The sequence below is a fragment of the Phodopus roborovskii genome, unplaced genomic scaffold (genome assembly GCF_943737965.1).
Source record: "Phodopus roborovskii unplaced genomic scaffold, PHOROB, whole genome shotgun sequence".
Lineage (NCBI taxonomy): Eukaryota > Metazoa > Chordata > Mammalia > Rodentia > Cricetidae > Phodopus > Phodopus roborovskii.
The window spans coordinates 33,255,802-33,279,169 of record NW_026126416.1 but is presented as its reverse complement, the minus strand read 5'-3'; the positions used below and the strand labels follow the sequence as shown (position 1 = coordinate 33,279,169).

The following is a 23,368-nucleotide window of genomic DNA, read 5'->3' as shown; positions in this document are numbered from 1 at the left end:
GCACATAACTTTAATTTCAGCACTCTGGAGGCTGAGGTGGGTGGACTGTGAGTTCCAGGCTAGCCTGGTCTACAGAGTGTGTTCTAGGTCAGCCAGGGCTACACAAACAACCAACAACAACTAAAGATAGGTAGTATAAATGTGTTGTAACAGGGAGGGGAGTTGTTTGCTTTTGTTTATTTTACAATAGTATGAATTGAACCTAGGCAGGTACTCTACCATCAAGTTACATTGGTAGCTTAGGAAAAATTTAATTTAGTAAGATGTTATTTGGACAAGTTTTGTTTGTTTTTTGTGAAGTGTAGTTGTTTTTGGGTAGAACCATTGTAGAATAGAATACCTCTTTGCTGTTAGTAAATTGAGAAGTAAGTTGGCTTGCAGAAAATTCTTTGGAGAGACAAGTTCTGAATTAAATGTGAGCTATAGACCAAGTATGGTGGCCCTTGGGAGGTCAGAGGCAGGCAGATCTGAGTTCAAGGCCAGCTGGTCTACAGCTTGAGTTCCAGGACAATTGGGCCTACACAGAGATACACTGTCTCTCAAAACCAAAGAAAAGAAAGTCATTCTGTAACTTGGATAATTAGTTTGTATTATAAGTTGAACATTCTTAATCTCCATATTTGAAATTTGAAATTATCCAAACTTTAAAACTTTTTGATATCAGCAAATAGAAAATTACACAACTGATCTGATGGGTTATAGTTAGAATGTAAGCACACTACTATTAATGTAAAATTGTCCTTAGGTATATGTGAGCTGTATGTGACCTAAATAAATGTTGTGCTTTGACTTGGATACCATTCCCAAGATAACTTATTATGTATACCTGAAAATCTGAAATGCTTCTTTCTTATCCAGGAATTTAGGGTAAGGAATGTTCAACCTATGTAGACATTGGGGAAGAGAATAAATATCTTCAATAGCTGGCAATAATAAATGGTCTAGATTTGTATATCTAAAAACTTGTATGGTTACTTTTGGATGGAAAAAAATTCCCTATTTCTGGCTGGAGAGATGGCTCAGTGGTTAAGAGCACTGGCTGCTCTTCCAGAGTTCCTGAGTTCAATTCCCAGTAACCACATGATGGCTCTCAACCACTTATAGTGGGATCTGATACCTTCTGGCATGAAGGCATACATGCAGACAAAGCACAATTAATAAGTAAGTAAATGAATAGGTAAATAAATAAATCTTTAAAAATATAATCCCCTTTTTTGATAACAAAATTGAGGGCTGAGATTGCTGATTTTGCTGAGAATATTCATAATTAGCAAAGAATAATTTTGTTTTATGTAGTGGGTTGCTATAGATAATTTCATTACTGTTTCCCCATCAATTTGAAGAGTAGATGACTTACTCCATTTTCTTTCTTCTACTTTTAAATGATGAGGAGACAGAAAAGGTTATGTTCTAGATGTCATCTAGTATGAACTAGAAAATATGAATAAGAAACTTGAGAGGCTTTTGTATTGTCTTTAAAGCACTCACACATGCATGTATGCATGTTGGACATCTCTTGTACATTGCTGCCTAAAATGGGCAGTTATCAACTCGGGCATCACAAAAAAAAAATATGTACTTTATGTTAGTTCACTTTATTCTGACCATTTGGTCACTACATCTAGAATTATGGTTATGCCAGCATTTTATTTTGAGCATGTTCTGTTTATAATCCGAAGCCAGTATCTCTAGAGTTGCCCCTTTTGAAAACCAAACTCTGGGGTTAGAGGAGATAAAGCTTCACATTTGCAAGCACTGGGTGCTCTTCCAGTGGACCCTGGTTTAATTCCCAACACTTAAATAGTGGCTCACAGTGATCTGTAACTCCAGTCCCAGGAGATCCTATATCTTTTTCTGGCCTCTGTGGGCTCTAGGCATGTACTTGGTACACAGGCGAATACTCATACAAATAAAATGAAAATAAATGAAGTCACAGAAAAAACAACAAAAACTGGAGTAACTTAGTAGCTTAGGTTATTATAGCAGTGAATGTCTTATAACTTCAAAAGTAGATTATATTTGTTTTAAGATATGAGGGATACTTGAAAAGACCCTTGTGTGAGGGCTTAGAGAGATTCTGTGGGTCACAGTTGTGCTTTTTTGCTTATGATTCATTAATAACCACAATCGCTTATTAAAATAAAACAGGTGAATCATTGGACACAGTTATGTCTTTCACTTAACTATAATGCAGAAATTAATTTAGTTTCTAAGATTATCTGTTAAACTACAAATGAAGGTGAGCTTAGTTCAGATTTTAGATGATAACTATCTAATTATTCAGATTATCCTGAATAGAAAAGCTTCGCTTCTTTTCCCCTTTTGAATCTGAAGCGTAGATTTTAAAATACCTTATAAAAATGAAACCCCTGTCAAGGGAGAGGAGTTAGCAAGAGAATTTTATCTTTACAGAATTTCTCTTTGCCACTTGTTTCAGGTTAATGGTAAGAGTTACCCGCAGGCTAAGTTGCTATTGGGACAGATGGGGGCATTGCATCCAGCCAATAGGCTAGCTGCTTATATCACAGGCAGGTTGCGACCCTCAGTCCTGGACCTCTCAACCCTCAGTACTGTCATCTCCAAGGTAGCATCCAATGCCAAGGTGGCTGCATCCAGGAAACCACGCACCCTGTTGCCTTCAACATCCAATTCCAAAATGGCATCCTCTGGCTCAACAACAAATCGCTCTGGGAAGAATCAGAAGGCATTTGTTTCAGCAAAAAGGCCAATTGGTGAGTGGTTTGGGAAGGCCTGTAATTTAGTGTTGTCCAGTGATTACAATATAAAGATTATAAAAGCAGGAAAATACAAAATTTAGTGTTGCTATTAATGTCCTTGCTTAAATATTTTAAAAATAATTCTGATATTTGAAGGATTGAACTCTAGTTTTACAGTTAAAAACTTTGAGACTTTTAAATTAATGTAGAAAAGACATAAGGCTTTGCTTTACAATATTTTCTTTATTTTTTCCTATGAGGTTTGAGTTTTTTTTTTTTTTTTTAAATACCTACCATATTGTATTTACAAATCTAAAAAGCTAGCAAGAGCTAGTGGGATGAGTTAGTATAGGCTGCCAATAGAAGGCTCTTGTAAATCATAATTTTCAAAATACTGCAGTGTATATTCCTGCCTTGTTCATGAAAACTTCTTTTGCCTAACATTTTAGGTTATGGTCTGTACTAAATTGCCTTCTTGAAACATTTGTTTAGTTGAAAGTTCTGCAGTATGTTTGTGGATATCCCCTTTCTTTGTTGTTTTTAATTATCTTTAGGAATGTTAAGTAAAGTCTTTATTTTTATTCCTCTAACAGGAAATTGAAATATCTGGCTGAAGGACAGAGTGAAGATAGAGGATGGGGAGTTAATGCTTTAAAAAGAACCCATTTTTGACTCTCTGTAATGCAGCTTTAATTAGGATTTAAAACAACAACAAAAGATAGTACTGCTGTCTTCTTTTGAAAAAAATGTGTTTATGTTTTAGAAATATAGAGTACTTAACTAGTTTATAAAAGGGCAGCCATAGAGATGGAGCTGCTAAAGCAATAGGAAATGGTAGAAGCATGTTTAAATTTTGTATGTATTGGGAATTTTGTCCTTCCCTTTTTAATCTGTTTTAGGTGATAAGGTTAATGACTTGTGACGTGTGTATTTTGTGTTTGTGTGTTTTGAGACTGGGTCTCTGTGTAGCCCTGGATGTCTTGAAACTCATTGTTGTAGATCAGGCTCTCCTCAAACTTACACAGATTCCTATGCCTCTGCTTTCCTAGTGCTAGGATTCAATAAGTGCATGTACCACTGCTCCAGGCTAGCTCTTTATTTATATTTTATTTTATTTTTTAACATCCTAAGAATTTAGATATATAGTGTAGTCAGAACACTTGGTTTTCATCTTTTTTTTTTTTTTTAATATTAGAATTATAAAGCATTGCTTTGGGTTGAGGAAAGTGTTTGATTTTTATGGGTAGAAATTAGCTCATGTAGGTGGATTGTACCGATAAGAAATTGACCTAGTGGATACAACTAATATTGATTAAGGACAGTCACTTACTAGGAGGGCACAGTAAGAGAACTGAACATTTTTTGACCTCCAATTTTTTATTTGCAGCGGCTCGGCCCTCTCCTGGCGGTGTGTTCACACAGTTTGTGATGAGCAAAGTTGGAGCACTGCAGCAAAAGATACCTGGAGTTCGCACACCCCAACCCCTGGCAGGGCCACAGAAGTTCAGTATCAGGCCTTCTCAAGTAATGGTTGTCACACCTGTGGTTTCTTCTGAGGCAGCTCAGGTGTGCAGCACTGTCACTACTTCCCCTCAAGTGTTGTTAGAAAATGTTACTCCTGTGACATCTATGGCTGCTATTTCTGATGTGGGAGCTAAAGAAGCTACTTATTCTTCTGGTGCCTCTGATGCTGGGGTGGTTGAGATCTCTGAAACCAATAACACTACCCCTGTAACATCTACAGCTACTGTGAACCTTATCAAAACTCCTGGGACATCTACTAGCCCTGTGGCTTCAGTTACATTTCCTAAATCATTGGTAGCATCTCCAACCATAACTCTTCCTGTTGCTTCCACTGCCTCCACCTCCATAGTTATGGTTACCACAGCTGCATCTTCCTCCATGGTGACCACACCAACTTCATCACTGAGTTCTGTACCTATTATACTCTCAGGAATTAATGGAACCCCACCAGTGAGCCAGAGACCAGGTAAGGACTAGTTGTTTTCATTGCTTGCTTGCTTGCTTTATTTATTTATTCATTCATTTGTTTATTTCTGTTTGTCTGTTGGTTTTTCTAGACAGTGTTTTTCTGTGTAGCTCTGTTTGCCCTGGAATTTGCTCTATAGTCCAGACTGGCCTTGAAATCAGAGACCAGCCTGCCTCTGTCTCCAGAGTGCTTGGATTAAAGGTATTTGCCACCACTACCTGGCTTCATATGCTTTATTATAAAGCTACTTAATAGAATTTTCCAGTTGTAATAAAATTAGGAGTTTCCAGTTTTGGCATTGTCATCTATAAATGTGTTGGGCTGAATTCCTGTCTATCTTAAAATGCAAGCAGGCCATAGTTTAGATATGCCTGAATACATTTTAGAGTAACTTGATATATGTTTCAGCCAAGTATGATATATTACCCTTCATTCCTTTCTCCCTTCTTCTCTCCCCCCCTCCCTCCCTCCCTCCCTCCCTTCTTCCCTCCCTCTTTCTTTTCGAGGCAGGATGTCTCTGTATTGCTTTGGAGCCTGTCCTCTGTAGACCAAGCTGGCCTCAAACTCACAGAGATCCTCCTCTCTCTGCCTCCCGAGTGCTGAGATTAAAGGTAAAGGCATTCAGCACCATCACCTTAAAATCTGTATAGTTTTGTAGTCAGATTCCTGATTATAAGAATCAACTGTCTTAATTTGATTGATAGGTTAACGAACTAGAATTTACTCCAGAAGTACTAAAAACTCAAAAACATTAGAGTGGAAATGATTGCTGAAGGATATTAAATGAAGTAAATAGAACCAGAATTCTGAACCATTAGAACAGCCATTAAAACGACACAGGAGAAAATATAAGATGCTATATGATAAGAGCTGTCTCTGCATATCTTTAAGGAGGGAATTTCATGTAAAAGGCATTACTCTTCCTGCCCTCCTGCCCTCTGAAAATGTTACTGCATTCCTAAGAAAATGTACAACAGTGACATTTTCTAAAATAGTATACTTATTGATATATATATATATATATATATATATATATTTTTTTTTTTTTTTTTTTTAAAGTGAGGAGTTTTATTGGAAAGGGGAGAGAAGAGAAAGAGAGGAACAGGAAAAGTCACTGCCCTTCAGAGGAACAGAGAGCAGAAGTGGGAGGCGATAATTTTTTTTTATAAATTTTTATTTTTTATGTGTAGTGTTTTGCCTGCATGTATGTCTATGGACCACACACATGCAGTGCTTCCAGAGGCTTTGCCTACCTTTCTTCCTTAAGGTGCATTTTTTTTAATATTTTGTTGTTGTTGTTGTTGTTGTTGTTGTTTTGTGTTTGGTTTTTTGAGACAAGGTTTCTCTGTAGCTTTAGAGCCTGTCCTGGCACTCATTCTATAGACCTCGAACTCACAAAGATCCACCTGCCTCTGCCTGCTCAGTGCTGGGATTAAAGGCGTGAGCCACCACTGCCTGGCCTTAAGGTGCATTTTTTAAAATTGTTTTATATGTATGGGTGTTTTGCCTGCGTGTGTCTGTGCACCACAGGTGTTCAGTGCACACGGAGGCCAGAGAGGATGTATTCCCCTGGGACTGGAGATACAGATTTGTAAGTTGTCATCTGGATAAATCTTCTCCAGAAGAGTAGCCAGTGCTCTTAATGTGTGCCATCTACATGCATGTTTAAAAAAGGTGTGTTTATGCTTTTATATGTGTATCATTGAAGGCTAGGAGAGGCTTTTGATTCCCTGAATTTGGAGTTGCAGGCAGTTTTTTGACTTCCTAACATGGTTGGCAGGAACTGAACTGCCTTCTGCAAGAGCAGCAATCTTTGAGCCATCTCTCTAGCCCTCAGATGCATGTTTTCGTTCAGAATGAATAATATTATTTTTACATCCAACTGAAGAGCAAACGAGATATTTAGTAGCAATGTCAGTTAAGTGTACTAATTTGAACTAATATTAGATCAGTTTTGTTTGTGCTTACTATTACATTTACCCATTTTTTTACCCCAGAACTCTAAAATATTATCTTTTTTTTTTTAATCTTATATTTCTTAATAGCTCTTCTAAACATTAAATCTCATTTGGTACTATTAATGACTTGAAATGTCTTGGTTTTGTTTTTTGGGGCAGGGTTTTTCTATGTAGTGCCAGCTGTCCTGGAACTCACTTTATAGAACAGACTGTCCTTGAACTCAAAGATCCATTTGCTTTTGCTTCCCAAGTGCTGGGATTAAAGCCATGTGCCACTATAAAGATAAAAATAAAATATTCTTAGCTATAAGTAGTATATTATAGCGGGACAGAATTTCATTAACTTTATAATTCAAGTGAGATAATCCTTGCAGTATTATTAGAACTGGTGTCATAATTTTACCCATATATTCTGAAAGATAAATTCTGACAGTAGCTTCTCATTTTTCTCTTTTTCAGAAAATACCCCTCAAAATCCAGTGACTACTGCACAGATCTCTCCTAACAGCGTGAAACGTACTGGACCTCGATTGTTGTTGATTCCAGTACAGCAGGGTTCTCCTACACTTAGACCAATCCCAAATCCACAGCTTCAGGGACAGCGGATGGTCTTACAACCTGTTAGGAGCCCAAGTGGAATGAACCTATTCAGGCACCCCAATGGGCAGATTGTCCAACTCTTACCTTTACACCAGATCCGAGGCTCTAATACACAGCCCAGCTTACAGCCTGTGGTGTTTCGGAACCCAGGTATTAAGTCACAGATCTTTCTGATAGGCTTTGTTGAATCACTTGACTATGTGGTGTGTTTGGTATACTATAACTTCTCTTTATTGGTCTCTTAAATGGGGAAATCATACTTTGAGACTTGAGATGAGCAGTGGTGATTTAAGTTCTGTCTTTTTCTTACCAGGGTCTGTGGTGGGAATCCGACTACCAGCTCCTTCCAAACCTTCTGAGACTCCATCGTCTTCTGCTTCATCCTCTGCCTTCTCTGTCGTGAGTCCTGTGATTCAGGCTGTTGGGTCTTCTCCGACAGTAAATGTCGCTACTCAAGCACCTTCATTGCTTTCCTCTGGATCTAGTTTTGTCTCTCAGGCTGGCACACTGACCCTGAGAATTTCTCCTCCTGAACCTCAAAACTTAACAAGTAAAACAGGCTCTGAAAGCAAAATAGCTCCCAGCACTGGAGGGCAGGCAGTTGGAACAGCAAGTCTCATTCCTCTGCAGTCAGGTAGCTTTGCCTTGTTGCAGCTCCCAGGACAAAAGCCTGTTCCTAGCTCCATTCTTCAGCATGTTGCTTCCCTTCAGGTGAAAACGGAATCTCAAAATGCAGACCAGAAAGTTGAAATAAACTCCATCAAAAGAGAGGAAGAAACTAAGAAAGCTGTAACATCAAAAGATGAAGCTGTGGACACTGAGACTGACATAATCAAGCAAAGCTCAGGAATTATTGCCTCTGAAGATACCTTGAATGATTCATTGGATGATGGGGGTGATCTTTTGGATGAGGAAGATGTCAGACCTTATGAACACTCTTGTAGCACTGGGTCTCACACAGATGAAGACAAAGATGGTGATGAAGAATCTGGGAACAGAAGTCAGAACAGTCCAAAGGAAAACCAAACTGTTCCAGAAGTGAGGGCCATTTCTGAAAAGGTCAATATTATGACAGTCCAGCATGTCAGTAAAGTACGGCCTCAAAAATGTGAAGTGAAGATGGAACAGCAGCAAAGATCAGACAATCCAGAGGACCCAGATGAATTTCTATTCATCTCTAAGGAAGAAAGTAAATTTGAATTATCAGGAAGCCAAGTTAAGGAACAGCAGTCTAACTCACAGGCAGAGGCCAAGCAGGATTGTGAAAGCTCTCTGGGGAAGGACAGTGTTAGAGAGAGATGGAGAAAACACTTGAAGGGTTCCTTAACTCAGAAGTACATTGGAATTTCACAAGACTATAAGAAAGAGACAAACATGCAGTTCTTTACAGAAACAAAGCCATGTCAAGAAAATTCTGAACAGGACATCTCTGACTTACTTGGAAAAAGTGGAACTGTTGAGAGTGATGGAATCTTAAAAACTGAGGATAGTTCTTGGAGTAGCATTTCTAGTTCTGCAGCCTTCTCTATTATTCCTAGGAGAGCTACAAAAGGAAGAAGAGGGAGCAGATGTTTTCAGGGTCATGTACTGCACCCAAGAGAACAGATAAAACCAAAGCAAGACACAAAGGGCCGGAGAAACAGTGCTGACTTCACTGTTTTGGATTTGGAAGAGGAGGATGAGGAAGATGAGAAAACAGATGATTCTTTTGATGAGATTGTGGATGTTGTTTCTGGCTACCAGAGTGAGGAGGTTGATATAGAAAAGGTGGTGAGCCCATTTTTGTTGTGATTGAAACCTCATGAATTTAAATGATTAGAGATAGTAGCTTTTCTAGAACATCACTAGTATTAATATATTCATTTGGGGCCTAAGTTTAGATGATTATTAAATGACTAGTTTTTAAGACAACATTGTGTTTTGCTTGTTACTATTGTAAAGGTGGCTTAATCCTTTGTAGGATTAACACTATTTTGTAACTTTTAATTCCCAGTAGTTTCTGTCACATTGTTTGTGATATGGTTAACACTTAACCTGATACAGATGAAATAAACAGTGAATGGGAGGCCTTAGAAATGGAGGAGAAGGAATTTGCCTGCATTTAGAGGGAAGTTTTTTTTTCCTAGGAGGAAAAACTACCAAATACCTGGTACTTTTAATATAATCCTGCCTGAAAGTTGCTGTGTATCTTACAGTGTTAAGTATGTTATAGTTATAATTTATATATTGTAGACTTCGATCATTGTCCTTTACAATGTAACTTTTATAGTTTTATGTTTTAATTTTTCTTTTTAAAAATTTCCTATTTTTATCTGAATTAAGTAACTGGGTCAGGCATGATATAGGGCAAGAGATTACATTGTTTTCCTATGCAGTGACCAGATAATAAATATTTTACACTTTGCAGATTACATGACTCCATTCTATGGTAGTATAGAAACAACCACAAACCTGAGAGTGAATGAATATGGCTGTATTCCAATAAAATGACTAAATATGTTGTGGGCTCTGGTGTCCTGACCAGGGTCAGATATAAAGCATGAAATCATAGATGGCTATTTCAGGGAGCCCAGAAAATTTTCAGCTCTCTTCAGGAGCAGATGCTAAAAACCTTTGTACCAATTACATTATAGAATTGTTCTTTGAGTTATATTTAGCTCCTATATCTACTGGTATTTCCTTATTAATACCTTACTGCTTTATCAATTGCAACAAAAAGATAGTATTTTAAAACTAAAATAGCTGAGCATGGTTGCACACACCTTTAACCCTGTATCTCTGAGTCAGAAACAGTAGGGTCTCCTAAATTTGAGGCTGGCCTGGTTAACATTGAGACTGTCTCAAAAAATAGTTCTTTCAAAACAAAAGCAAAACAACCCTCTAAAACATTTTAATCTTGTATTATATCTGGTCTTCAATAGTTTGACTTATAAATACAGCTCTCAAGTTGGATAATTTGTATATGTGTTTGCCTTAAACTTTTTCTGTGGGCTAATCCTTTTCAAGGACATAAATCCAAGAATATGGAGTTTGCAAGGTTCTATTACAGATCTTACTGTACTTTTGCAGTCTCCTTTTTAATCAGTCTGAGTAAACATTAAAAACAAAACAGTCCAACTTTAACATTAGTAAGGACTATAGCTATCAGTGGAACTGTCTTTGCGGAGCCTGTAGAATTCCTTAGTCTTAAGGGGCTTTTGCTTAGATGCACTAATAATCTGACAGAAACGTTTACACTGACTTCTAAAAAAATAAAACACTAAGTAAATGACCTATGTAAAAGGTATCATATTTACATGCATGTACATGCATGTCAAAATTTTCCTTACACTTACTACTAGACTTGTATTTGAATGATATGAGGAAATAACTACTTTGTCTTCTATTGTGATCACTGAATACTATTTACAAAACTTGTAGTAACTATTCATTTTTGTTCCATAGGAATAATTATTATATACATTATCTAAATTTAACACATATTGCTTAAATTATGCTGAAGTTGAAATGGGCACCATAATGATATCTTGCATTTATTGTCTATTAGCCTTATGGAGCTTTTAATTTGGGGGTAATTTTTCCAAAGTTATCAATGTGAGAGTTTTAATAAGGTGATTGGGATAACTCATTTTGAATTATCCCTCTGGCATGCAGTGCAAATATGTATAAAGACAATACTTTTTTAGTTTCTAGCATAGTAAGTACTGCTTTTAAATACGGACTTGAAAATTTCATCTGTCTCACATCATACATATACCTTGGAAAAGAATTCAGTGAGTTTCTAGGACAGGTGCTCAGTTTTACTCAGTTGCCTCTATTCTGCTATTATAAGGAACTACATTTGGGATTACTTTTGAAAACTAAAGTTCTTCAAAAGCTCTTATTGTGGGGACTTGTATCCCATTTCCATGTCTGCCTTACATTAATGTGTGTTGATTATGGGCATTTGATCAGATACTAGCTATGAAGCCCCTTTAAAACAGGAATTTCTGTGGGTTTTTGGGGGCTGAGGGGTTCTTATTAGGGCCTCAGCATATATAATCTTTAGATTTTGAAGTCCTTAATTCTAGAGGATACCTGAATGTTATCCTCTAGAAATAACATCAAAGCATCAAATGTAGACTTCTAGAAACTCTGTCCAGCCTAAGGTTAATGATACCTGTTTAATATACATCTATGACTTAATATAGTTGTTGATGTTAACTCTAATCATATTATCTTTCTGACTTTATTTCTTTTTGTGATTAAGAAGTTCAACATTGTTAATATTCACAGTAGATAACTATTTGGAATTAGTTGGTTTAATAAGGGAGCATGCATTTGAAAATTTAGGTATGTATGTCTCCTAATACTTCTAATCATCTATTCCAGAATAACTATGTAGACTATATTGAGGATGATGAGCAGGTGGATGTTGAGACTATAGAAGATCTCTCAGAGGAAATTAACATTGCCTACAAGAAGACCACAGCAACTCACACACATTCCTTCAAACAGCAGTAAGTCTTATTTACCTTTGGGCTGTTGTTTGGAACCAGAAATAAAACCAAATACTTTATTTATTTAAAAGTTTTGGGCAACAAATCCACTTCCATTATTCTCTTAGTGTTTGTTGTTTGGTTTTCTGTTTTTCTTTTGTCTTGGGTATTTTAGATGAGACATTGAAATAAAGGAAGTAATTTACTTGCTTTGGCCTTTGCCAACAGGTAGCATATAAATATGAGTAGCATGCTTTTAGAGACTGGTACACTTGTGTTAAAATACTAATTTTGGCTCTAGTACCTGGGAGACAGGCAGAGGTAGGCAGTATCTTGAGTTTGAGGAAAGACTGATCGATATAGCAAGAAATAGACCAACCAGAGCTATTCAGTGAGACCTGTTTAAAATAATAAGTAAAAAAAGAAGAAATACTAATTTTGGTAGCTTATAGGTATTTAACGTTGGACAAATTTATAATTTCTTTGAACCAGTGTGCCCTCCTTTTAGAGTATAAGATGAAATAGCATATGCTTTTTCCATAATAGCTAATAAGAGTTGATTACTCAATAAAAGTTAGTTCTTTTATATTTTAATAACAAAGCACTAAAATTATAAATTTATTTCATTGTACTAGCTGAACAAGTAAGATACAGATATGAAATTCTTTCTACCTATTCCAGTGATAAAAGGCAGAGCTTGCTGTGTTGTATTATCTCCTGTGTTAGGAAGCTCTTTAGGGATTGGGGATTGGCATGTAGGATAGACAGAAAGAGAATGCAGCTTCTTATATTCTTTCCTAAAACAGTCTCCTAATCTCCTAAGTGACCGTTTTCACTCCATAGCTGCTTATAGGTTCCTTCAGTTAACTGTTGCCTAAGGGTTTAAATCCCTAAAACTTAATTGTATTTACTAAACTCAGTAGTATTGCAGACCGCTAGATAGGAAAATTCAGCATTTTAAACCCAAGTTATTAAACAGCAACAAAGAAAAATGTAATCTCAAAAATAAGTATTTTTGCCAGGCATTGGTGGTGCATGCCTTTAATCCCAGTCTTGGGAGGCAGAGACAGGCGGATCTCTGTGAGTTCCAGGCCATCCTGGTCTACAGAGCAAGTTACAGGACAGGCTCAAAAGCAATACAGAGAAACCCTGTCTCAAACAAAACAAAACAAACAAACAAACAAACAAAAAAAACCAACCATTTTCAGGGCTGGAGAGATAGCTCAGCCATTAGGAGCACTGCTACTCTTCCAGACGTCCTGAGTTTGATTCCTAGCAACCACATGGTAGCTCACAACCATCTATAATGAGATCTGGTGCCCTCTTCTAGTATGTAGGCATGCATGCAAGCAGAACACTATACATAAATAAACAAATCTCTAAAAACTATTTTCTTTTAAAAATAATTATTTTCAATAGTGACAGGAATAAAAACTTTCTGGGAATAATATAGGCTCATAGACTATAAATGTTTAAAAAGAAATCACTGACAGTACATATACTATTCTGTCACTGATTCATGAAGTGAATTTTGATGTGCCTGAAAATTCTTACATCGAAAAATGATTTTGGGTTGTCCTGATAGATCCCACTCATAATCCCAGTACTGGAAAAGTTAAGGCAAGGGGATCATTGCTAGTCCAGGCCAAGCCAGGGCTACATGGTTGATACTTTCGACATGATTGCAACCATGTATGTATTTCCACAGTATAACTAACAAGCTATGTAAGGCTTGAAGAAAATTATATTAAAAGATATTGAAGAATTCAGTAAGTAGTTATTCAGCAGTGTTACTAGGTTGGGATAATAAAGAGCCAAGAGTAACCACTATATAAAAATCACAAACTGTAAAAGAACAGAAATTACATTTAAAGACAAGAAACAGATCTCTGAGTTTGAGGCCAGCTTGACCCACATATCAAGTTCAGAGCAACCAGGACTTCATGATGACACCTGCCAATAAACAAACAACAATAAATAAATGGATGAAAAACTAGTTTATAAGTGTTTATAAGTATAGTGATTATTTGGATATTAGAGATAAAATGTACTGATGAATAAAGTGTGGACATCTAGTTTACCTTGGAGAAAAAAAAATGATAATTTAGGAAGTTTGGGATGGTGCAGTTTCATAGCAGGTGCGAAATGGATCTGATATTATTTGGATTTCAGTAAAACATTAAAACTTCTTTCTTTATCTAGGTGTCATAGCCATATCTCTGCAGATGAAAAAGCTTCTGAAAAGAGTCGAAAGGTACTTAGAATGTATTTAATATAAATATGTAATAAAATTGGTAACATTTGTTTTATGATTGAAACTTAAGTTCTGTTATTTGTTTTTCTTTTTTTAGGACTATTTTAATTTATTAAAATTAACTTGCTCCCTCTTAACAAAATTACACTACCTGTTCTTTTCCTTTTTTAATTCTACTCTTCTCAGAGGATAGAATAAATTTGGAGGAGTTAAAATGGATATAGTTTATGACAATAGATCCATTTATTTGAAAGCAAAACACACATACACATAAGATAAAATAATAAATTTAAAAATTAAGACATTCATAATCTAAGAGTAAAAACAGAAGATTTAATGTCAAATTTTACTATTTTTTCAAGACAGGGCTTTTCTGTGTATCTCTGGCTGTTGTGGAACTCACTGTGCAGACCAGGCTGGCTTCAAACTCACAGAGATCTGCCTACCTTTGCCTCCCAAGTGCTGGGATTAAAGGAGTATATCACCATGCCTGGCTTAATACAATTTTTTTGAAAATGTGCAAAAAAAGAAGACTAGCTAGAAAGATACAGACATTGTTAATCATTTTATAAAGCAAAAGGACAAGATGTGATATGTTTATATTGCTTGAGGATCAGTAGAAAAAGTAGTTAGAAACAAGATGCATTATATTTTTGTTGCTCAAGGATCAGTAGAAAAAGAGTTAGAAACTGTGTTTAGGTAGAGTGCTGATATGCAAGAGTAATGGGAACAAATTCTTTTATGCATAGGAAGAAGTCAGTTGGAGATCATTGGCAACAACAAAAATATTTACATTATTACTTGAGTCAAAAGCAAAAAAAAAAAAAAAAAAAAAAAAGTCAAAAGAAACCACAAGCATGTAACACATTGTCATTTCTGAGGACCCTGCTAGAGGTGATTATAAGGTTGGCATGTATTTACAACTTTATTATTTTACTAGTAACTTCTTTTTTTAGGTTTTTTAAAATACATTTTGGGGCTTGAGAGTTGACTCAGTTGTTAATTGTAGACATAAGTTTCTCTTCAGTCCCAAATAAACACAAAGAGACTTATATTAATAATAATAAACTGTTTGGCCAATGACTCAGGCTTCTTATTGGCTAGCTCTCTCATAATTATTAACCCATTTCTATTAATCTGTGTATCTCAACATGGTTTTGGCTAACTGGTGATGCCCATACCTCTTGCTTCTTTAGCATCTTCCTCTCGACTCACTCCCTGCCTCCATAGAATTCTAGTCTGTTAGCCCCACCTATACTTCCTGCCTGGTTACATCCTGCCTGTCCATTGGCCAAAAACAGCTTTATTCATAAACCAATAAGAGAAAACATATATTCACAGCATACAGAAGGATATCCCCATCAGTTAATAGTATATACTGTTTTTCCCAGAGGACCCAGGTTTGAGTCCAAGCACCATGTCAGGTTTACAACCACTTTTGAATCTCCAGCTCGTTGAGGATCTGATGATTTTGGCCTCTGCTGGCACCTGTACTCAGGTTAATAAGCCCACACAAAGACACAACACACATGTGTACATAACTTTAGTTAAGCAGTGGCACATCTTTAATGCCAGCACTGGGGAAGCAGAGGCAGGTGGGTTTCTAACTTTGAGATCAGCCAGTCTACAGATTGAGTTTCAGGACAGCCAGAGCTACACAGCAAAACCCTGTTTCAAAAATCTAACAAATAAATAGTCAAGAAAGCCCTCCCTGGAAAAAATACACAGTGCTAATGTTGGTTGGGAGGGACAAAGGTAAAGAATCCAAGTCAAATGAAAACCTAAGCAATTTAGGCAAAGAAGTGTGGTGTTGAGTAATGTGAAGAATTTCTCACAATTAAAAATTACTAAAGGAGCTAGTGAGATGGCTCAGTTCCAAGCTTCATGACCTGAGTTTAAACCCATGGTCCACGTGTTGAAAGGAGAGAACTGTCTTCCAAAAGTCGTCTCCTGATTTCCACATATGTAATGTGTCATATGCTTGCTCTTGCCACCACAAATAAGTGCAATTTTTTTTTTCGTTTTTTTAAAGAAAGAGCTAGAGAGAGAGTTTATTTAGAAGAGAGTGGTAGCAGGCAGTGGTGGAACACTCCTTTAATCTTGGTACTCAGAAGACAGAGGCAGGCAAATCCCTGGGTTTGCGTTCAGCCTGGTCTATAGAGTGAGTTTCAGGATACCCAGGGATACACAAAGAAACCCTGTTTCAAAAGAGTGGCTCTGTGTGTGTGTGTGAGTGTGTGTGTGTGTCTGTGTCTGTGTCTGTATCTTGCCAGATATGAAGGTTAGAAGTGGATATCAAATGTCATCTATGTTCTTCACCTTAATTTTTGAGATAAGGTCTTTATTAAACCTGGAATTCACTATTGGAGCTAGGCTGGCTGACTTATAAGCCTCCAAATCTGCCTGTCTCCACTTGTACAGAAGCACACTCTCCTGCCCAATTTTGTATGGATACTGGGGAACTCAACTCAACCTCATGCTTGCACAGCATGCATTCTACCCACTGAGCCATTTCTTTAGTCTCCTGGAAATATTTTTTTATATCGTTGGTGCAAGACTTTAATCCCAGCACTCAGGAGACAGGCTGATCTCTCTGAGTTCAAGGCCAGCCTGGTCAATAAAGTGAGTTCTAACACAGCCACGGCTATTATACAGAGAAACCCTGTTTCTAGAAGTAATTTCTTTTTTACCAGTCAAGATTGTTATTTTTATGTTCTGAAAACTAATTTTAATGATGATAAATAAATAAGCTTTTACAGATTGTTCCCTTCCTAGTTCCAGATGCTTCTTCCTTATTTGAGAATCACCACAACTTGAGCTGGGAAGTAATACAATTATGTTATCTTATATTAGAATTCATACTATTGGTGTTGTTGAAATGAGATTTGGAGGAAAGTTAGATTGGTCACAATTTAGACAGAAAGTGTATCAGAGATAGAGCAGTATCATTTAGGATGGAGGAAGAGGGAAAGTGCATGTGAAAGATGCTGAGGAAATAATCTTTTTGGACAGGCTCCATTGATTTCTCCAAAATTGAAAGATGATTGCTGGAGTGATAAACCACAGAAAGAAACGGAAGCTTTTGCTTATTACCGCCGGACACATACTGCTAATGAGCGGCGGCGGCGTGGTGAGATGAGGGATCTCTTTGAAAAATTGAAGATTACATTGGGATTACTTCATTCTTCCAAAGTTTCCAAAAGTCTCATTCTCACTCGGGTGAGTATTCTGTAAATCACATGAACAAAAGTTCAACTGAGAGACTCTTACAGATATTATGAGCAAGGGAATTGTCATGTTAGAGGCTGGGGATGGTGGCTCATACTTGGTATGCCAAAATACTTGAGAGGCTGAACAGGAAAATTGTCACAAATTCAAGATCAGCCTGAGTCTACAGAGTGATGCTCTGCCAAAAACAGCAGGACTAGTAAATTAACAAGTGAATATTTCAGGGGGAAAAAATCATTAAGTCAGAATAACTTTGCATTGAATGTTAAGTATTTTTGTGTCTGAAGGCAGTAAAGCAGTGAAGCTGTGTTATCTGTGTTGTTTATAAGCACGAGAATCTGTGGGTAAATGTTCCCATGAGCATGTATGCAGAGATGAGAGCAAAATGATGAGTGTTTTCCTTTATCACTTTCTTTTTTATTACTTTGAGACAGGGTCTCAGAACTGGCAGCTTGCCTTTATGGCTGGGCTCTTCGGCTGTCCTCATTTTGATGCTAGAGTTACAGGTTTGTGCAGCCATGCTTAGCTTTTTACATGAGTGCTGGAGATTCAAACTCAGGTCCTCAGGTAAATGCTGCTGTTGTTACCCAGTGAGCCCACTCCCTAACCCCAAATGTTTTAAGGTCTTAAAGTCAGAAGCCAAGGGCAGGAAAACTAGTTCAGTCAACAAAGTGCTTATCTTGCAAACATGAATAACTGAGTTTTATGACTCCAAAAATCTACATTAATAAATAAATAAAGGCTCAGTAGTTAAAGGCACTTGCTGTTCTGCTAAAGGACCCCAGTTCAATTCTCAGCAAACTCTCTGCCCTCTGACCGCATATCCACATGTGACATACACACAAGAACAAATCATTATAAGAAAACAAACCCACAAAAAACTAGATTGGAAGCCTGGCAGTGGTGGTGCCTGCCTTTAATCCCAACACTTGGGTGGCAGAGGGGGGCAGATCTCTGAGTTTGAGACCAGCCTGGTCTACAAGAACTAGTTCCAGGACAGCCTCCAAAACCACAGAGAAACCCTGTCTTGAAAAACAAACAAGCAAAAAAACTAGATGTGGTAGCACATGCTTTTAATGTCAGCTTTGGGTAGGCAGATTCCATGGGCTACCTGGCCAGCTAGTTTAGCCTCTTTGGTGAGCTCCAGGGCCGTTAGAGACCATGTTAAAAAATAAAGATGGATAGCACTATCAAATCAGAAACTCTTATGTCTGTGTGTTAGTCTCTTTAAATTATTCCCTGTAGCATTTAGAACAGTTTCTCTTAGTGTAATATACATAGCAGAGAAATATTAGCAGACACCGTTTTTGGATAAGAATTGAACACAGGGTTTCATGAATGTGAGGTGGGTCCTTTACCACCAGCTAACTACATCCATAACCCTTAACACACTTCCTACTTGACAGTCACAAAGAAAATGAAATACTCAAGTTGGCAAAAATTTTAGCTCTGCATGGATCATCTGAGTTACTATCATTTCACTACTATTAATAGAAGTTCTGGAAGTATGCATACAGTATTCATATCCCTGTACTGAAATGAAATGGATTTTATGAGCATTTTATAATTTGATTAAAATCTAAGCTATTTTTCCTTGTGTTAGTTGAAAACCTGTTTCCCACTCAATGATGGTCTTTAGAAATAATCATTACCTACCTACATTTCCTAGAGATACAAGCTGGAAAATAATTTAACAAATTATGTTGGGTTGGTGGTAGAGCTTGAGATAGAATACTGGACTGGCATGTATCAGGCCCTAAGTTTCTATTTCTAGCCACACAGTGTTTCAGTCCATTAACCAATTTCTGAAAGCATCGGTGGTTTATAATGTTATCTAAAATACTAGCTTAAAATATTTTCATTAAAGAAATTATGCAGGCCTCCTATACTTTTAGGAGTTAGTGGTCCATTGACATTACTGTTTCTATTTTAGGCATTTAGTGAAATTCAAGGACTAACAGACCAGGCAGATAAATTGATAGGACAGAAAAATCTCCTGAGTCGAAAACGAAATGTTTTAATACGGAAGGTATCATCTCTTTCAGGTAAGCTGTGTAAATGTGGGTAAGAGCATAATAAACAGCTTTAGCAAGAAGAAATGCTCACTGGGTCTTTCAGAATCTGTTTAGATTAAGGGTTGGCACTCCAGGTTTATAGCAGAGTTACCTTTGACTGAGTGGGTTATATCTTCTGAATTGTATAGTTCTGGGGAATATAGTTAAATCAGCTGATCTCAGCTATTTCTCATTATCATGTGGGGTCATTCAGAGAGTGATACTTTTTTCCCTACCAACCTGTAGGTAAGACAGAAGAAGTGGTCCTGAAGAAGCTAGAGTATATTTATGCAAAACAACAAGCACTGGAGTCACAAAAAAGAAAAAAGAAGATGGGATCAAATGAGTTTGGTGTGTCTCCCAGAGTTAGCAAACAGTTGGAGGGATCAACTACATCATCTGTAGATCTCGGACAGATGTTCACAAATAACAGGAGGGGGAAACCCTTGATTCTTTCCAGAAAAAGAGACCAGGCTACAGGTAAGAGGGACATCCTTTTCTTCCCTTTATGCAGATATATACTGATTTATTTTAGTGGGCTGAACATCTTCTCTTGCCTATAGTTCTAATTAAATGAATTGGGGATGTGTTTTAAGAAAAAGAACTATAGCTGGGGGGGGGGGTGCCTTAATCCTGGCACTCTGGTGGCAGAGGCAGGAGGATCTCTGTGAGTTCAAGGACAGCCAGGGCTACACAGAGAAATCCTATCTCAAAAACAAGCAGGGAAAACAGAAAAGAAAAAGAAAAAAATGGAACTCTGAATTATAAATTTCAATTTTGGTTTAACTTCTAAGAAGTATTCTAATGTATGATTACTAGTTCTGATTAAAGTCTATAGTACATGTTTCTAGTAAGTGCATAACTGCTTTTGTATGTAAATCTTTGATTTTCTTGAATTTATTATGAGTTAAGAAATATATTGGAACTAAAGTTTTTTTTTTTTTTTTTTTTTTTTTTTTTTTAAAGTTAGGCATGGGGGTATGTATCTTAAGTTTCAGCTACTTGGGAAGCTAACACAGGCAGATTGTTTAAGGTTCAGAATTGAGGTCAGCTTAGGTAACATAGAGACACTGTTGTTACTTTTAAAAAGGAGAAGTTTAATTTTTTTGAACTCTAATAGTCTTATTTTTCATCATTTCTATTAAGGAACAAAGGAAACTGGCTTCAAGTTCTTTTTTTACCCTGATTTTGGAAGTGGCTACATTGGTTCACTGTTACTTGCTGGTGTCTTAGAGAGGCATTGTTCTTGTTTACTATTAAGATAGCTTGATGTGTGGACCAGAAAACTCTGGCTTTTACTGATCTAGGTAGATTCTAAGATAAGAATTAGTTTTAACATTACAGAATAAAATAATAGTATTTTAAGTAAAGAACTGAAGCAGGGCATTGGTGGCACACTCCTTTAATCCCAGCACTCGGGAGGCAGAGACTGGAGGATCTCTGTGAGTTCGAGACCAGCCTGGTCTACAAGATCTAGTTCCAGGGACAGCCTCCAAAGCCACAGAGAAACCCTGTCTTAAAAAAAAAATCAAAAAACAAAACAAGACAAAACAAAAAGAATTGAATGGCTAGTTACTTGAATTTACAAATGGAAGGACACTACAGACTAGAAACTTAAATGACTTTTATAGGATTTTATAAGACAGGAAGCTTATAAATAGACTTGTGTATGCCTTCATCTAAACTTACTTTATACCTTTCAAGTCAGGGTCTAGGACTGCTTCTCTCTGAAGTACAGTAACATTTAATTGAAAGTTTGTTTTATTAATTTTTTGTTTTCTTTGCAGAAAATGCTTTGCCTTCTAATACTCCACACTCCTCTGCCAACCTGGTGATGACTCCACAAGGGCAGCTGCTTACCCTAAAAGGCCCCCTATTCTCAGGACCAGTGGTAGCAGTTTCTCCTGCTCTCTTAGATGCTGATCTGAAGCCTCAAGGTGCAAGTAGTACTATAGCTCAATCAGGTATGTGATGGTATCCCCTATGGTTGGGAAAAAAAAAGGTCTGTACTATCTAAGTGACAGAGGAAGCCTTTGGATCTGTGTGTAGTGATCCAGGACTGGTCTGTTGGCATTTGCCTTCGTAAGAAACTGCCCTTCTAGCTGGTGAACTCAGGTGGAATGACTTGGGAAAGGGGGAGGGAAAGAAATTCTCATTACTGTATATCTAATGAATTCTGTCTTTAATTTTTGATTTTCAGAGAGTGATGACTTATTTATGATGCCACGAATTGTTAATGTGACATCATTGGCTGCAGAGGAAGATTTAGTAAATGTGGGTGGCAGCAAATATCCTCGTGAAGTTTCTGATGGCAAGCCACTTGACCATCTGAAAGACATGGTTGGGAATGAAGCTAACTCCTTAAATGATACTGATAGAATTTCTTCTAGAGGAAACCATAGAGATGGCAGAATGACACGGGGTCAAACACAAATGTTTTTGGCAAATAAAGATTCTGGGTTTCCACATGTAGTTGATGTTCCCAGTATGCAGGCAGCACAGGAGTTTGTACCTAAAAAGATTTCTGGTGATACGAGAGGCCATCGGTATAAATGGAAAGAGTGTGAGTTGAGAGGAGAAAGACTGAAGTCAAAGGAAGCCCAGTTCCATAGATTCAAGGTGAAGGATCTCAAGGACTCAAGCATAGAGATGGAACTGAGGAAAGTGGCATCAGCTATTGAGGAAGCAGCTCTTGATCCCAGCGAGCTGCTGACTAACATGGAAGATGAGGATGACACAGACGAGACTCTGACTTCACTGCTCAATGAAATTGCCTTTCTTAATCAGCAATTAAATGATGACTCTTCCCTGGCTGAACTACCTGGCTCTATGGATACAGAATTCCCAGAGGATGCTCAACGAGCTTTTATCAGTAAACTTGCTCCTGGGAACAGATCGGCTTTCCAAGTTGGACACTTGGAAACAGGTTTGAAAGAGTTGCCTGATGTCCAAGAAGAGAGTGAATCCATCAGCCCCCTCCTCTTGCACTTGGAAGATGATGACTTCTCTGAGAATGAAAAACAACCTGGGGATACAGCTTCTGAGCCAGATGTCCTTAAGATTGTTATTGACTCTGAGATAAAGGATTCTCATGTCCCCCATAAGAAAACTAATGATGGAGGAAAGCGTACTTCTGGTCTCCCTGCAGAGCCGGAAAGTGTATCCTCACCTCCCATCCTGCACATGAAAACAGGCCCAGAGAACAGCAACACAGATACTTTATGGAGGCCTATGCCAAAGCTGGCCCCTTTGGGTTTAAAAGTAGCTAATCCTCCCAGTGACATAGATGGTCAGAGTCTCAAGGTGATGCCTTCCTTGGCACCTATAGCTTCCAAAGTTGGATACAAAATGAACTTAACAGGGAATGATCAGGAAGGCCGGGAGAACAAGGTGATGCCTACATTGGCACCTGTTGTGGCTAAATTGGGCAGCTCTGGGGTTCCATCAAGTTCTTCAGGGAAATGAACTTATTACTCCTCGTGCAGAAGCCAAGCTATGAGGGGAAATGGATTTCACCTCTTTTCTCTCCAGTCATCTGTTTGTTTGACACGGAACTATAATCTTTGAATCTGATTATGTGTGGCTATTGATGGAGAAGGGGGGCAGGGTGCTGGTCCTGGTGTTTGAAACTCTGATCATGTTTAAAATGTTACCTCACTTGTGGTGCTGGGTCCCCCATCTTCTCTAAGAAGGTGTGATTCCTCTTGCCCAAGGAATTCCTAACAAGAATCTGGCTCCATCGAATACTTTATTGTTTTTCCTCTGAGAAAATACTTAAGACTTGGAATCACTATGAACTAAACTTGTAAGTGATAGTTATTAGCTCTAAAATCTGAGAATTGTGATACAGTTGTGTAAAAGGACCTAGAAGAGAGAATTTTTACTTCAATAATTGGGCATGATAGAGCTGGGCATGATAGTGCACACTTATAATTCCACCAAGAGGATTGCAAGTTTGTGTCTGGCCTGGGCTGAGAAGGACACACACACACACACACACACACACACACACACACACACACACACACACACACGGAGAAAGGAGGGACGAATTATAGTCGATAGGATAGATACTATGGAATACCAAAG

General features: G+C 37.5%; 1 protein-coding gene across 6 annotated transcripts in view; it reads left to right on the top strand.

Annotated features, from left to right (window-relative positions):
- Mga (MAX dimerization protein MGA) overlaps positions 1 to 23,110 on the top strand; it is a 77,913-nt gene extending 54,803 nt beyond the window's left edge. For 3 of the 6 annotated variants that reach the window (XM_051183653.1, XM_051183655.1, XM_051183652.1), the window contains exons 14-24: positions 2,438 to 2,732; positions 4,105 to 4,707; positions 7,125 to 7,415; positions 7,579 to 9,035; positions 11,637 to 11,764; positions 13,946 to 13,997; positions 17,010 to 17,216; positions 19,159 to 19,270; positions 19,526 to 19,759; positions 21,067 to 21,243; positions 21,480 to 23,110. In XM_051183653.1, the coding sequence (XP_051039610.1) occupies positions 2,438 to 2,732; positions 4,105 to 4,707; positions 7,125 to 7,415; positions 7,579 to 9,035; positions 11,637 to 11,764; positions 13,946 to 13,997; positions 17,010 to 17,216; positions 19,159 to 19,270; positions 19,526 to 19,759; positions 21,067 to 21,243; positions 21,480 to 22,744 (4,821 nt within the window). In that variant the 3' untranslated portion in view covers positions 22,745 to 23,110. The remainder of the gene's footprint in view (positions 1 to 2,437; positions 2,733 to 4,104; positions 4,708 to 7,124; positions 7,416 to 7,578; positions 9,036 to 11,636; positions 11,765 to 13,945; positions 13,998 to 17,009; positions 17,217 to 19,158; positions 19,271 to 19,525; positions 19,760 to 21,066; positions 21,244 to 21,479) is intronic. The other 3 variants (XM_051183658.1, XM_051183656.1, XM_051183654.1) reach the window with 3 other exon arrangements.
- Positions 23,111 to 23,368: the final 258 nt, after the last annotated feature.